General features: G+C 43.0%; 1 protein-coding gene across 5 annotated transcripts in view; it reads right to left on the bottom strand.

Moving 5' to 3' along the window:
* tfcp2l1 (transcription factor CP2 like 1) overlaps positions 1-4,333 on the bottom strand; it is a 45,754-nt gene extending 41,421 nt beyond the window's left edge. Inside the window, exon 1 of one of the 5 annotated variants that reach the window (XM_033024815.1) lies at positions 4,156-4,333. In XM_033024815.1, coding sequence (XP_032880706.1) covers positions 4,156-4,223 — 68 coding nt within the window. In that variant the 5' untranslated portion in view covers positions 4,224-4,333. The remainder of the gene's footprint in view (positions 1-4,155) is intronic. The other 4 variants (XM_033024818.1, XM_033024814.1, XM_033024816.1 and 1 more) reach the window with 4 other exon arrangements.
* Between the last annotated feature and the right edge of the window lie 11,804 nt (positions 4,334-16,137).

The following is a 16,137-nucleotide window of genomic DNA, read 5'->3' as shown; positions in this document are numbered from 1 at the left end:
AAAAGATTAGAGATTTTTTCAAGCCCCAAACTAGGCCTCAATGCATCTGATCTCCAAGGTCACAACTTAATGTCAAAGGTTTACAAAACAAAACTGAAGGGTCTTGTTGGTCCCAAATTTAATAACCCACATTTCCCTTTCCCTCTGTGTAGTTTATTTTGCTTTATGTATTGTTTTTTGTGACGTAAAGACGACGGGTCTTTCTAGATCATTGTCCATTCTGAGACTTATCAATGCCCCAACTCCATGAATAAAGGATCATACACACGCTTCAGTGCACAGTTGGTGTTCTGCAACTAGATAGACTCATTCCACAGTCATCTCTCACTCTGTGATATACCTCTGCCATTCCCTTGCCCTGCTCATTTGGTCCACTATTCTTCAAAAATGCAGCAAATAGGTGTCCACATTGTTGCACAGTCTGGCAGAGACCTGGCATATTGGAGACACAAGAGACACCAGAATCTTGAGCAGAAAACAAACTTTTGGAGGAACTTAGATGGCCAGGCAGCATCTGTGGAAGTAAATGAATGGACGATGTTCTGGGTCGGGACCCTTCTTCAGACTCAACCTGGCATTCATTGGACTGTACCCATTTAAGGACAGTGGCATGAGATCTATGTTGGACTGATGATCTACCGAAGATCAACTGATGATTATCTTTTCATTCTCATAACACAAGACAATTTTGCCCCTATGGGACTTCTAAGAGAGTCAACGTCTCGTCAGAGGCTTATTATCACTGCCCTTAATTGCGCAGGTAGCGACCATATTGATGATCGACTAATAATCTGTTCGTTAACTTGAATTTCAAATTGCCATTATTTTAATAGTTTATTGCAGAAAATAATAGCTCATGGTATTCATTTTGGTCAATGGGAAATTGTCTGACTAAAATAAAACAAAGGAGGTACAACCTTTAGTTGCTGAGAAGTTGCACTTGACGAGTGGCACTGGGGTCTCAATTTTTGCACAACAACTTGGATGAAACTGTTGAAGGTAAGGCCGCTAAATTTTCTGATGGCACAAAGACATGTTGGAAACCAAGTTATTAAGAGGATGCTGGAGGCTACAAGGGGATATAAATAGATGGAGAGGGTAAAGATCTGGCAATTGGCTGTATAATGTGGGTACATGTAAAATTGTTCAAAATTTGAAGGGATTTGTATGCCTGAGTGCACAAAGCTACTGTGTGCATATAGCAATTAATTGGGAAAACAAACAGAATATGATTATTTATTGAAAATGGCATGGAATACTTAAGTAAAAAGTTTATACTTCATTTCAACAGGGCATTGGTAAGACTACATCTGTAATAGTGGCGGACTGGGTCAAAAAATATTGGTTGCCAAGAGACAAAGGGGGCCCACCCACAACTACAATGCTATCATTTAACAGGGCCCACTTGCCATCACTTGCTATCACTTCATCAGGGGCCCACTTGCCATCGGGCAAGCTGACACCCTGGCCAGTCCGCCACTGTCTGTAATAGTGTAATAGTGTCAGTTTGTTATTCTAGGACTGATATTAATGCATTAGACAATAGACAACAGCAGCTCAAAAACATTTACTAGTCTATAACAGGGCAAGGACTGGTTGCCTTCTGAGCAAAATCTGGACAGACGAGACTTGTAGTTTGGAAGGGCAAGCAAAAGGAGACTTGAGTAAAATATAAGACTGTGAGGGGTCTTGAAAGGGTAGATGTGAAGAGGACCTTTCATCGCGTGGGAGAATATAGAACCATGGAGTTACCTACATTGAAATACAGGTTATCCATTGAAGACAAAATTAACAACAATGTTTTTTGTCCTTCGCAGAGGGCAGCGAGTCTTTGGAAATTACTTCCTCAAAGGGTGGGGGAGCAGAATCTTTGAATACTTTTAAGGTGGCGATAGACAGATTGCTGATAAGCATGGGAATGAAAACCTTCTGCAGGTAGACAGGAATGTAGAGGTGAGGTCACAGCTAGATCATACATGATGTTGTATGATGTCTGGAATGACTAATTCCTCCATGATCCAATCAAGATAGACCTGATTTGCTCCTGGAGTCTGGGTTTAAAAAAAAAAAATTTAAAAGGCTGCTGTAATTATGCATATTTCTTAGCCAAAAAGCATGGGGTATCTTCTCAGGTAATCAAAACATTTTAACTTTACATTTTATTTGTCAAAATAGGAACGAAAATGCAAAGAGAAATGAAACAAAATGCGGGAAACACTGTCCATGCAGTATTTGCCAAAAAAATGTTCAACCTGACATGAGAGTTCTCTTTCCCCAGATGCAGGCTGAAAATGCTGTGTTACCAGCACCTTTTGTTTTTGCATTCACTTTCAGCATCTGAAGTTTAAAAAAAAAATTGATGAAGGGACAAGCAGCTAGGCAAGTGTCTAAGCCAGCCTTAGAGAGAGCTGCAGAATTCCCAGGTTGCTTTCAGAACAGTACAGCACATGAACTGATCCTTCTGCCCCCCCAATGTCTGTGCCAAACACGATGTCAAGATAAAGTAATCTCCGCTGCCTGCATATGATCCATAGCCCTCCATGTCCATGTAGATCCATGATCCATAGCCTCTTAAATGTCACTATCGTATCTGTCACTGTCACCTCACCTAGCAGCACGTTCCAGCCACCCATCACTCTCTGTGAGGAAAAAAAAACTTGCCCGCATATCTTTAAACTTTGCCCCTCTCACGTAGTCTTTGTGATATTTCCACTCTGAGAAAAAGGGTTCTGACCGTTTACCCCCCCCCCACCCACCCCCCCCCCCCCCCCCCCCCACTGTGCTTTGGATCAAGCATGCAATAATATGACAAAAACAAGTGCAATAATATGAATGCAATATTCTCCTAGGCAATCGCTCACTCAAGGTCACGGAACTTGTGTCAAAAGGTCATAAGTGATATGAGCAGTTAGGCCATTCGGCCCATCAAGTCTACTCCGCCATTCAATCATGGCTGAGCTATCTCTTCCTCCTAACCCCATTCTCCTCCCTTCGCCCCATAACCCCTGACACCCTAATGCCCCTGTCCCACTTAGGAAACCTGAACAGAAACCTCTGGAGACTTTGCGCCCCACCCAAGGTTTCCGTGCGGTTCCAAGAGGTTTTTGTCAGTCTCCCTACCTGCTTCCACTACCTGCAACCTCCGGAAACCACCTGCAACCTCCGGGAACCGCACGGAAACCTTGGGTGGGGCGCAAAGTCTCCAGAGGTTTCCGTTCAGGTTTCCTAAGTGGGACAGGGGCATTACTAATCACAGCGGGTGAGGCAGCATCTCTAGAGAGAAGGAACCGAGATGAGAAGAACTTTTTTCACACAGAGAGTGGTGAATCTCCGGAACTCTCTGCCACAGAGGGTAGTCGAGGCCAGTTCATTGGCTATATTTAAGAGGGAGTTAGATGTGGCCCTTGTGGCTAAGGGGATCAGAGGGTATGGAGAGAAGGCAGGTACAGGATACCGAGTTGGATGATCAGCCATGATCATATTGAATGGCGGTGCAGGCTCGAAGGGCCGAATGGCCTACTCCTGCACCTAATTTCTATGTCTATGTTTCTATGGAATGGGCGACGTGTCGGATCGAGACCCTTCGACTGATTCCTTTTCTCTATAGATGCTGCCTGACCCGCTGAGTTTCTCCAGCATTTTGTGTCTACCTTCGATTTAAACCAGCATCTGCGTTCTTTCTTAAACCCGTACTAATCAATTGTATATTCAATAGTTTACAAAATGTAGTTACTCAAACCCGAATGACAACCGCTGGACATAACTCCAAACGCGACTGACTAATTTAGCAACCAATCTACCCGGGGTAGAAACTATGTCACGAAGTGCAAACGACATTTAAAACGAGAAAGTCAAAGCAAACCATGCAGGAGTACAGTTAAGCCACACACAAGTGCATCAGGTAGTGCAAAGAGAAAAAATAACCAGAGTGTGACAACGTTAGTGTTACAGCTCCGGAGAAAGTTAAGAGTTGCATATGCCCTTCACCTTTAAAGTACAAATACTTTACCCATTCGTCCATGTAACTGGCCGCATCCTCTGCCCACACATGGCCCTGAAATTATTTACCCCGTTTTTTTCTCCCCCATATCTAATCGTCCAGGAGTTACTTAAAAAAGAAACCTCATGACTTGCTCAGTTTGAAAACTCACTTACGGGAGGTGGCCGTTGCTGTTGTGGTGTTGTTGGTGATAATGTTCGGGTTGCGTGTGCCAAAATAACATGATTCAGGTTACCTCCACGCAGAGGGGACGGGTAGACAACTCTGTACAGTAAACGGCAGCCGTGTACCGACCTAACGCCCCTGGGAGCCGCTTATATATACACCCAGGTGACGTCGAGATCCGATCAATGACGGGTGAGGTTTAGCTGCTCCAACCAATGCCGCAACTGTTGCCTCAAATAACGCCGGCCTTCTGACTTCTCGCCCTTTCCAATTGCAACGCGATTACGTAAAATGTTCAGCCGAGGAGCTGCGTCTCAAAGCAACCCGAGTTTGACAGAATCAGCCAACTGGAGCATGGAGTCCTTCGGCCCAACTTGCCCAGGTAGCCCAACATGTTCCATCTACACTAGTCCCACCTGGCGCGCTTGGCCCATACCACCCAAAACCCATCCTCCATGCACTTGTCCAAATGTGTTTTTTAAACGTTGTACTATTGCCTGCCTCAACTACCTCCTCTATGGATTTGGATCACAAGGTCTCTCTTTTCATCAAAATTCCTCGTGCCCTACCATTTAATTTATGTCCGACCCCTATTTGACATGTCAAAATGCATAAGATTGCATTAGTTGGGATTACATTCTGTAAGCCAACACCCCACTCACTGGACGTTCCAATTGATCACTATCCTTAGTAAACCTGGCCTGCTATCTACACATTTACTAGTGTAACCCACAAACCATTCATCCTTCATTCACATCCAACTCATTGATGTATATATCACCAACAGGAAAGATCTCAGTATCAATCCCTGTGGGACACCACAAATTCCAGACTTGCAATCAGAAAAACATCCTTCCACTCCCTCTGCCTCCTATCTAGTCAATTTTAGATACATTTAGCCAGCTCACCTTGGATCCCATAGACCAGTCAACCATGTGGGACCTTGTCAAATATCTTACTGAACTCCATAGAGACAGCACCTACTGCCCTACCTTCATCAATTTCATTGATTACCTCCTCAAAAAACTGAATAAAATAAGTGACGCAGCATCTCCACCTCACAAAGATGCTGACTCTGCCTAATCAGTTCTGTCTTGGGGACCTGTTGTGACGGTAAACAACCTGCAGTGGATCAAGACTGGCTGTAAGGCTGTTTCTCCAAGCACTTCACAATGTCATTAGTCATTGAACGGCAGTCATTTAAGGCACGCTACCTTACTTTTCTTCGGGACTGGGATGATAGTGATCCTTTTGATGCAGATGTGGGCCTTGGAATGGGGTAGAGAGAGGTTAAAGATGTGAGTGAATGCCTCTGCCAGCTGATCCACACAGGTCATGAGGACATGGCCAGGGACTCCATCCGGACAAGTTGCTTTCCGTGAATTCACTCTCAGGGAAGCTGATCTAACATCTGCCTCAGTAACTGTTGGTACAGGTGCACCCGAGACTGGCAGAGCGGGTGAAAGTGTTACAGAGTTAGTGTGAGAGATCCAGAGAAAATGCAAGTTGTTCCGGAATCTGGTGGTACATGGGATGGGGAAAAGAGGGGATGATTGGGGTGTAAGTGTTCCTTAATTATTTTGGCTGCTTTACCAACAGCATGAAGTTTAGATGGAGTCAATGTGATGTGGGGGGAAGAGGGGAGAGAGGCTGAACTGGGCCCCAACCACAGCTCTGTAATTTCTTATGGAATTGGACAGAGTGGTTTCCAAACCAAAGTGTTATGCATCCTGAAAGCAATTTCTATAGATGCACTACAGAAAGCATCCTAAGAGTCATCAGAGACATGTTGAATTTCTTTAGTCTCTCGAATGAATAAGTTTATTGGCCAAGTATATTCACATACAAGGAATTTGCCTTGGTGCTCTGGCCTCAAATGACAACATGACATTCAGTGACAGTTAGGAATGATACATAAAACATTATTAATTTTTTTAAAATCGATTAAACATGTGAATTAAATAAAATATGAATTTAATGTGACTTGATAAAGTAGAGGCGTTGGTGTGCTTTCTAGGCCATAGTCACAATGTGACTGAACCAGGGAAAATTATTGGTGATATTTAATATCAACAGAAAGTTGAAGTTAAAAACATAAAAAATAGGTGCAGGAGGAGGTCATTCAGCCCTTCGAGCCAGCACTGCCATTCATTGTGATCATGGCTGATCGTCCCCAATCAATAACCCGTGCCTGCTCTCAACCATCTCCCCTTCGGCATTTGATGCTGAAGTTAACAACTAGCTCCCATCTTGCTGATGTTGAGGGAGAAGTTGGTATCATGATACCATTTTACTCTGCTCTCTGTTTTCCTCCTGAATTATTGTGGAAGATGTTTGGTTGCCTTCTCTTCCTGATTGTGATCAATGGTTCTGGAAGGCAAGAAACCGGTTGCAGAGGGAAATGCTGAGTCCTAGGTCCAGGAGTTGGAGATGAGTTTGGTTGTAATTATGGTGTTGAGGGCAGAACTATAGTCAATAATAGTCAAACAAAGGTGCCCTTGCTGTCCAGATGCCCCAGGATGAGTGAAGGACCAGTGATATAGCATCTGTCATGGATTGTCCTATGGTATTTTCTCCAATGATTTTCCTACCACAGGCATGAAGCTCAACTGGCTTTATGTATTTACCTGGAATATCCCCACTCCCTTTCTTAAATAAAGGGTTTATACTAATTAACATTAGTGTCCATTGAAGCCCAAATGAAGGTTCTCTGGACAGAGATCCAGACTCCAACCCACTTTCTTCTCCGCGTGTTGGCTGATTGTCATTCTTGTGAAGGAACCTTCCAAGCAGCAAGGCAGCAACATCCAAATTGTGTTGTCAAGTCACCACCCAGTCTTTCCAGGTGAAACAGCAATTCACATAGTTTTTTTTCGTATCTAGGGGACCTGCATTCAGTGTTCACAGAAGTCTTCTCTACATTGGAGAAATTACACATAGATTGGGTGATCACTTTGTGGGGAACATGCATTCAGTATGCAAGAGTGACATGAGCTTTCTGTTCCGTGCCTCCATCTATCATCTTCTGACCTCATCCCCAGTACCTTGGACTGTTATAACAAGGCTGAAATCAAGCCGGTAGAACAGCACCTCATGTGTCTGGGTATGCTGCCGCCTTCTGGACCAAATATTAAACTACAACTCACTTTATCCCTCTATTACTGCAGGTCAATCATCTGTGGTCCTGGCTCAATTTTTCTCTCCAAGAGCACTTAAATTCTGCGCATGCCTCACAACTCATCATTCATAATATTGTACATCTATCCCTTTTCTACTAACATCCTGTAACTGCTTCCATTAATCAAAGGATAAATTAACCCCATCTTAAGCCTGACCATATCACAGGTATCCCCTTTGACCACAGAATTGCTGCCCTCACCTTCATGCAAGTTCATTTCCAATTCTGATGAAGGATCTCTGTCCAATAACTCCATTTTTTTCCACAGATGCAGCCTGACCTACTGAGTGTATCTGCATTTTCTGTTTTTATTTCAGATTTTCAGCATCTGCTATTTTTCAATACTTTTGTATCTACCAACATTGCTGTTATTTTCTGTTTAACCTTGTCTTATAAACAATAGGTGCAGGAGTAGGCCATTCGGCCCTTCGAGCCAGCACCGCCATTCAATATGATCATGGCCGATCATCCCCAATCAGTGCCCCGTTCCTGCATTCTCTCCATATCCCCTGACTCCGCTATCTTTAAGAGCCCTATCTAGCTCTCTTGAAAGTATCCAGAGAACCGACATCCGCCGACCTCTGAGGCAGAGAATTCCACAGACTCACAACTCTCTGTGTGAAAAAGTGTTTCCTCGTCTCCGTTCTAAATGGCTTACCCCTTATTCTTAAACTGTAGCCCCTGGTTCTGGACTTCCCCAACATTGAGAACATGTTTCCTGCCTCTAGCGTGTCCAAACCCTCAATAATCTTATATGTTTCAATAAGATATCTAAACTCCAGAGTGTACAAGCCCAGCCGCTCCATTCTCTCAGCATATGACAGTCCCACCATCCCGGGTCTTGTTTGTTTGCAGTGAATGGGACCTTGACACAAAACACTACAGTACTTCAGTTGTAACTTCAATTACGTTAGGAGGTCCTGGCTACGCTCTCAAGTGAACCGAAAAAAATGCATGACATTATGCATAAGAAATGTTATTTCTGGTGTCCTAGCCAAATTTCCCTATCTCAATATTTGTTATTTGGAAGAATTAAAGGTCTCTTTTGAACTAATGCAGACTTTTTATTTAACCTGCATATTGTACATGAAATTAATATTAATATTGTTTTAAGTATTTATTTGTTTGCAAGACGCACCATAATAATATGTCAAAAGATTTAGACACCATCGATGCATTCTGTCATTCTGTTGCTTTTTAAATAAAACAAATATTTTTCTTTCTCCATGGATGCTGCCTGACCTACCGAGCGTTTCCAGTATTTTCGGTTCATATTTCATACATTCAGAAAACTCTTTGCTCCAAACCAACAGCATTTCACCGTAAGACTAAACTTTCGTTTAGCCTATTTCCCAAATGAGACAAGTGTATTTAATTATTAATGTGCCAGGACCAGACCAATGAAGTTTTACCTGGTGCAGCTTTACAGACACACCTCTATTCACTGAAAACTAATTTTACATTTTGTAAGATTGCTACTTTTATTACGAGTTGGTGTCATTTATGGATTTAATGTTGAAGAGGGCCATTTAAAATTGACAAATTTTATCCAAAAAAATGCTTGTTGATTATTTCGGTTTGTTTTTTTATTAAATTGTGTTTTCTTTTCAATTAATAATAGTACAAACAAGTAAGCAAGTAATTTGGATTGTTATGGATTGATTAATGATGTGAGAATTAACAATATTAATGAGGAACTTATTGGAAATAATTTTGTAATCTCGTCCCAGAATTAGCACAATAAGGCAACTTCCTGTCGAACGTATGTCCTGGCGCACATCCTTTCATTTTGTCTGTATCCTTGTTCAATCTTCTCTCAGGATCCATTAGCTTACTTCCTCGGTCTGAGGTCTTAATCTTCAGGTCTCCTCTTCTTCAATCAACCAAAGGAGGTTCTCTGAGGTTTCTTAAAGATCCACTGACTTATTTTTAGTTTTGTTTAGAGATAGTGTGGAAATAGGTCCTTGGGCCCACCGAGTCCGCACCCACCAGCGATCCCTGCACCATAACACTATCCTACACACCAAGGACAATTTTACATTGATACCAAGCCAATTAACCTACAAACATGTATGTCATTGGAGTGTGGGAGGAAACCAAATATCTCGGAGAAAACCGCCGCGGTCATGGTGAGAATGTACAAACTCCGTACAGACAGCACCCGCAATCGGGATCGAACCCCGCTCTCCGGCGCTGCAAGGCAGCAACTCTACTGCTGTGCCCAGACTTCTGGCCTGGGACCGCTTACAATGAAGAAGGATCATTCAAGTTGACTTTGAGAACCTGGAGGCCATGAAGTTAATGCCTTGAATAAAAAGCTCACCTATTTCACAAACTACACACCCACCCAGTCAGACGTCTCTAACTCAATCTGTGTAAGAATCTGTCGTTATTGGCCTCATTGGCACCTCGGAACCCATAAGATGGACTCAAAGCAAGTCATTCTTACAATTGCGTGAGAATGAGAAGAATGTCAAGCTCATCACAGAAAGTAATAAATAAAAAACAAAACAACAAGAGCCCATTAAGTTTATCCAAAAACAATAAATGGCATTTATCCAGTTTGACAACATACTTCATGGGAGTGCCATTAAACAAAAATAAATTGGTATCAAGTCACAAAAGCCCAACCTAGTCGAAGAGTTAGGCTAAAAGGCACATTTCTAAAGGAGGCAAAAAAAAAGCAATGGAGAGGTCGAGGGAAATAATTCTAACCCTAATGGACTTGGCAGCACTACGTACAGCCACCAGTGTAGTGACTAAATCTGGGTACCAACCAATTACAAACTAGTTCTTATAAAGATTCCAATTTTAAAGATCCAGACATGTAGTAGCTGCACTGTATGGCAGGTCTTGTCAAGGTTTTGCCTTACAACCAGGTTTTGGATTCACACCAGACTCCAGCAATGTCCAGAGGGTGAGACAGTGCGGCAGCTAGTGGAGCCGGTGCTTCACAGAGCCAGAGACCCTATAATCCTAAACGAGAAGCTCTCTGTGTGGAGTTTAGATGTTCTTCATATGACTGCATAGGTTTACTCTTGCATCGCGGAGAGGTGCGGGTGGTGGTTAGTTAATACTGCAAATTATCGCAGTAGAATCTGGATGGAGATGATAGTAATGTGGAGAATTTAAAAAAAAAGTGGGGTTAATGTATGATGAGTTTAAATGGTTGGTATAGGAAAGAACTGCAGATGCTGATTTAAATCAAAGGTAGACACAAAATGCTGGAGTAACTTAGCGGGACAGGCAGCATCTCTGGTGAGAAGGAATGGGTGACATTTCGGGTCGAGACCCTTCTTCAGGCTCATTAAATGATTATTGGTTAGCATGGACTTCGTGGGCTGAGTCGTGCAGCAAGGTGGGTTAGAAGACCGTAGTTTTTTCAGACGTCCAATCCTCTCACCTGTTTCTGTGCACAAGTTGACAATGGCTCATGCAATAGCGTGATCTGAATACTGCACTTCTAGTGACCTTGCTTCTGGAATGCTGTGACCTTGACTGAACAGTTACCTATTCTAAAAATTAGCTCCATACTTGGATTGTGGAGACTGGCCGACATAGTTCCAACCCTTTGCCCAGAAGCTAGGAATTTCAATACATTTTCCCCTCCTATTTGAAACCAACCAGTTATATTTAAGATATTTGTAGCTATCCACTGTGAAGTTTAAATGATCTGCTATTTCATTATTAATTAACAAATCTCATACTTCAGGGACTCCACATTTATCTCGGCTACCCTCTTGTTTGAAAATCAGAAACGTAACCTTGGAACCCCTTCCCCAACCAACACAGCCAGACCCCAGTCTATAAAGAATGGACCCTGCACCCTCTCCTTCCCATTCACCACTTCACACCTACTTAAGTCAAGACTTCAGTATGAAAAGACTGGACCATTTCCCATCCCAACCAACACTTCACACCCACTCACAGCCTGACCAAGTCTGCAAAGACTGGGCCTTTCTACCACCCCCCTCCAATCACCCACACCCTCTGTGCTGCACAACATAACTTATCCAATATCAGCAATAAAAATAGAGGAAGTGGAGAGGCTTTTCAGAGGACAAAAGAGCCGGAAATCTCCAGGACCTGACAATGTCTCCCCCTCTACTCTTAAGCTCCGTGCCAAACAGCTGACACCGGTCTATACAGACATTTTTAACCAGTCCCTGCAAACATGTACTGTCCCTGCCTGCTTCAAAGTCTCCACTATTGTCCCTGTACCCAAAAAGGCAAGGATTACTTGTCTTAATGACTACAGGCCTGTCGCACTGACCTCTGTAGTCATGAAGACACTCGAAAGGCTTGTGCTGGCCAAGCTGAAAAATATCACAAACTCCCTGCTGTACCCTCTGCAGTTTGCGTATCGGGCCAATAGATCTGTGGATGATGCAGACAACCTGGGCCTGCACTACATCCTGCAGCACCTAGACCGCCAGGGGACCTATGCGAGGATCCTGTTTGTTGATTTTAGCTCTGCATTCAACACCATTGTGCCAGAGCTACTACACTCCAAACTTTCCGAGTTGACTGTGCCTGAACCCCTCTGTCAGTGGATCACCAACTTCCTGACAGACAGGAAGCAGCATGTGAGGCTGGGAAAGCACATCTCGGACCTGCAAACGCTCAGCATAGGAGCACCGCAAGGCTGCGTACTCTCTCCTCTCTTTACACCAACGACTGCACCTCCACAGACACCTCTGTCAAGCTTCTCAAGTTTGCGGACGACACAACCCTGATTGGACTAATCCAGGATGGGGAGGAATCTGCCTGCAGACAGGAAGTGTCACAGCTGACGTCCTGGTGCCGTAGCAACAACCTAAAGCTCAATGCTCTTAAGACAGTGGAATTTATTGTAAACTTTAGGAGAGCTCCCCCTCCCCTCACCCCACTCACCATCAACAACACCACAGTCACATCTGTGGAGTCTTTTAAGTTCCTGGGAACCATCATCTCCAAGGACCTTAAGTGGGAGGCTACCATCAACTCCACAGTCAAAAAGGCACAACAGAGGATGTACTTCCTGCGGCAGCTGAGGAAGCACAATCGCCACAGGCAATGATGGTCCAATTTTACACGGCCATCGTAGAGTCTGTTCTCACCTTCTCCATCATGGTCTGGTTTGGCTCAGCCACCAAGCACGACATCTGGAGGCTGCAGCGAGTCATCTGATCAGCAGAGATTATTGGCTGCAACCTTCCCTCCATTGATGAACTGTACACTGCAAGAGCCAGGAAGCGAGCGGGCAAATTCATCTTTCACCCTGGCCACAAACTCTTTGAATCACTTCCCTCTGGAAGGTGACTCCGGATTGTCAAAGCCGCCACAGCCAGACATAAAAACAGTTTTTATCCACGAGTAGTTGCTCTACTCAACAGCCAAAAATCTGTAGCCTCCCTTTGATCTGGTATTTTGTTGGTTCACATGCTTGATCAATGGTGTCTTATTATTATTAATGTTTAGTGTTTTCTGAGTCATTCGTAACTGTCACTGTATGTCATGTTGTTACCTGTGGGCGGAGTACCAAGGCAAATTCCTTGTATGTGAATACTTGGCCAATAAACTTACTTATTATCTATCCATAGAAGCTCGATGGTGGTTTCGATTTAACTTGGCAATTTATTCTCCATCAATTTTCTCCCTATTTTTTTTCTTTAGGGTTTGCTGGTTCCTTAAAATTTGCAAATTCTCTGGCCAACCACTAGTTTTCATTCAATCTTTTCCTTGATCTCCAGTTAACTGCAGATAATTCCTCTTTCACACAGAGTCCTCTTCCTGATTGGATACATGGGAATTTATTGCTTAAACGGTTTAAAAACCTGCCATGGTTATCTACTGACTTCTCCTTTAGCCCGTTTTCCTAATCCATTTCAGACATGGTAATTCCAAAGGCATAATGAAGAATAATTTATTATTCTTTGTACCATTTTAGACCAGAGTACTTCACTCTCAACCAGTATCTAGATTACAACCATGGTGTGATCATGAGGGAGTTAGATAGTACCATACTCCATTTTTCCATAGTACCCTTGCACTTTTGTTAAGCCAATCAACATCCAGATTAAAACCACTAATTGTAATTCCCTTCTGATGTGCCCTTGATATATCCCCATTTTGTATTTTGCCCCATTTTGAAACATACGGTGCATTCAGAAAGTATTCAGACCCCTTCACTTTTTCCACATTTTGTTGTTACGGCCTTATTTTAAAATGGATTAAATTCTTTTTTTTTTTATCAACAATCTACACACAATACCCCAGAATGAAGAAGCGAAAACAGGTGTTTAGAAATTTTTGCAAAGTAATTAAAAATAAATAACTGAAATATCACTTTTACATAAGTATTCAGACCCTTTGCTATGACACTCAAAATTGAGCTTAGATGCATCCTGTTTCCATTGATTATCCTTGAGATGTTTCTACAACTTGATTGGAGTCCGCCAGTGGTAAATTAAATTGATTGAAAATGATTTGGAAAGGCACAACCCTACCTATATAAGGTCCCACAGTTGACAGTGCATGTCAGTGCAAAAACCAAGCCATGAAGACGAAGGAATTGTCCGTAGACTTCTGAGACAGGATTGTGTCGAGACACAGATCTGGGGAAGGGTATAAAACAATTTCTGCAGCAATGCAGGTCCCGAAGAGCACAGTGGCCTCCGCCATTCTTAAATGGAAGAACTTTGGAACCACCAAGACTCTTCATAGAGCTGGCCGCCCGACCAAACTGAGCAATCGGGGGAGAAGAGCCTTGGTCAGGGAGGTGACCAAGAACCCGATGGTCACTCTGACAGAGCTCCAGTTTTTCTGTGGAGATGGGGAGAAACTTCCAGAAGGATAACTATATCTGCAGCACTCCACCAATCAGGCTTTTATGGAAGAGTGGCCAGACGGAAGCCACTCCTCTGTAAAAGGCACATGACAGCCCGCTTGTAGTTTGCCAAAAGGCATGAGAAACAAGATTCTCTGGTCTGATGAAACCAAGATTTAACTCTTTGGTCTGATTACCAAGCGCCACGTCTGGAGGAAACCAGGCACTGCTCATCACTTGGCTAATACCTTACCTACGGTGAAGCATGGTGGCGGCAGCATCATGCTGTAGGGATGTTTTTCAGCGGCAGGAACTGGGAAACTAGTTAGGATGAGGGAAAGATGAACAGAGCAAAGTACAGAGAGATCCTTGATGAAAACTTGCTCCAGAGCATTCTGGACCTTAGACTGGAGCAGAGGTTCACCTTCCAACAGGACAATGACCCTAAGCACACAGCCAAGACAACGCAGGAGTGGCTTTGTGACAAGTCTGTGAATGTCCTTGAGTGGCCCAGCCAGAGCCCGGACTTGAACCCGATCGAACATCTCTGGAGGGACCTGAAAATAGCTGTACATCAACGCTCCCCTTCCAACCTGACAGAGCTTGAGAGGATCTGCAGAGAAGAATGGGAGAAATTACCCAAATGCAGGTGTGCCAAGCTTGGAGCGTCATACCCAAGAAAACTTATGGCTGTAATCACTGCCAAAGATACCTTAACAAGCACTGAGTAAAGGGTCTGAATACTTATGTAAATGTAATATTTCAGTTATTTCTTTTTAATTACTTTGCAAAAATTTCTAAACACCTGTTTTCACTTTTTTAATTATGGGGTATTGCATGTAGATTGATGATAAAAATATGAATTTAATCCATGTTAAAATCAGGCTGTAACGTAACAAAATGTGGAAAAAGTGAAGGGGTCTGAATACTTTCTGAATGCACTGTATACCCTCCTTAATTATCAACACGGCCCAGCCTTCTTCCGTCTTTTGGAATATTGAATAATTCAGAATATTGAGGTCCCAGGTCCTGATCACACTGCAACCACATTTCTGTAATAAAACTAAAATGAGTTTGATTTAATAGCCATTTGCACCATCAGTGCATCTATCTCATTACAAGATATTGTGCACTCAAATTAAACATTAAAATTTAACTTTTTATCTTTTTTTTCATCTCAGGATCTCTTCCTGGTGCATACCTTTGCTTGTAACTTCCTACCATTCCTATCATATTTTAATTTTCAACCCTTTACTATCCCGTGCCATAGTTTTCTGATTTGTTAAACGTACCGTCACCAGAATCCCCACATTGCATCGAATTAGCTTAACACAATTTGCAACCTTAGTTAAACACTTGTCAAGCTATTGATCTCAGCATGGTTCAAAGAACAAAACATGTAATGGAACAGCTCTCTCTTCCTTGTAGTGGTATCAGTGTCCGATACATCAGGACCAGCTTTGTCCACACCAATCTATGAGGAACACATTTACTTCTCTAATCATACCTAATCCTCTACCACATGAAAAGATTTTGGTAATAATCCCAACGTACCTTCGGACCACCTTTGAGGCTCCGCTTTTCAATTTTGTCCTGAACTGCTTGGCAAAGCCTCCTTAGTTGTAACTTAACTACTCATATGGAGTACAACTGGCTGGTCCCTCTCCCCCTCTGGCAAGACGTCCTTAAACCTTACATCCTGCAGTCATCACAGTACTATCAATGCTGCAGATATCAGTGTCGGTCCCCCTATGTTATCCCACCCACTCACTTACTTACCTTTCCCCCAATTTGAATGTTGTGATTCTTAGGAATTCTCTACACAAACTCTGGATTCTGAAACATTGAATATACTTAAAGCAGTAACATTTATTGGCTGTCCATTGTGGACTGGATACCAGGAACAAGTGAGTTGGATGATCAGCCATGATCATATTGAATGGCAGTGCAGGCTCGAAGGGCCGAATGGCCTACTCCTGCACCTAT

This window comes from Amblyraja radiata, chromosome 7, assembly GCF_010909765.2.
Source record: "Amblyraja radiata isolate CabotCenter1 chromosome 7, sAmbRad1.1.pri, whole genome shotgun sequence".
NCBI classification, from domain to species: domain Eukaryota; kingdom Metazoa; phylum Chordata; class Chondrichthyes; order Rajiformes; family Rajidae; genus Amblyraja; species Amblyraja radiata.
This window is presented reverse-complemented; position numbering and strand designations above follow the sequence as displayed.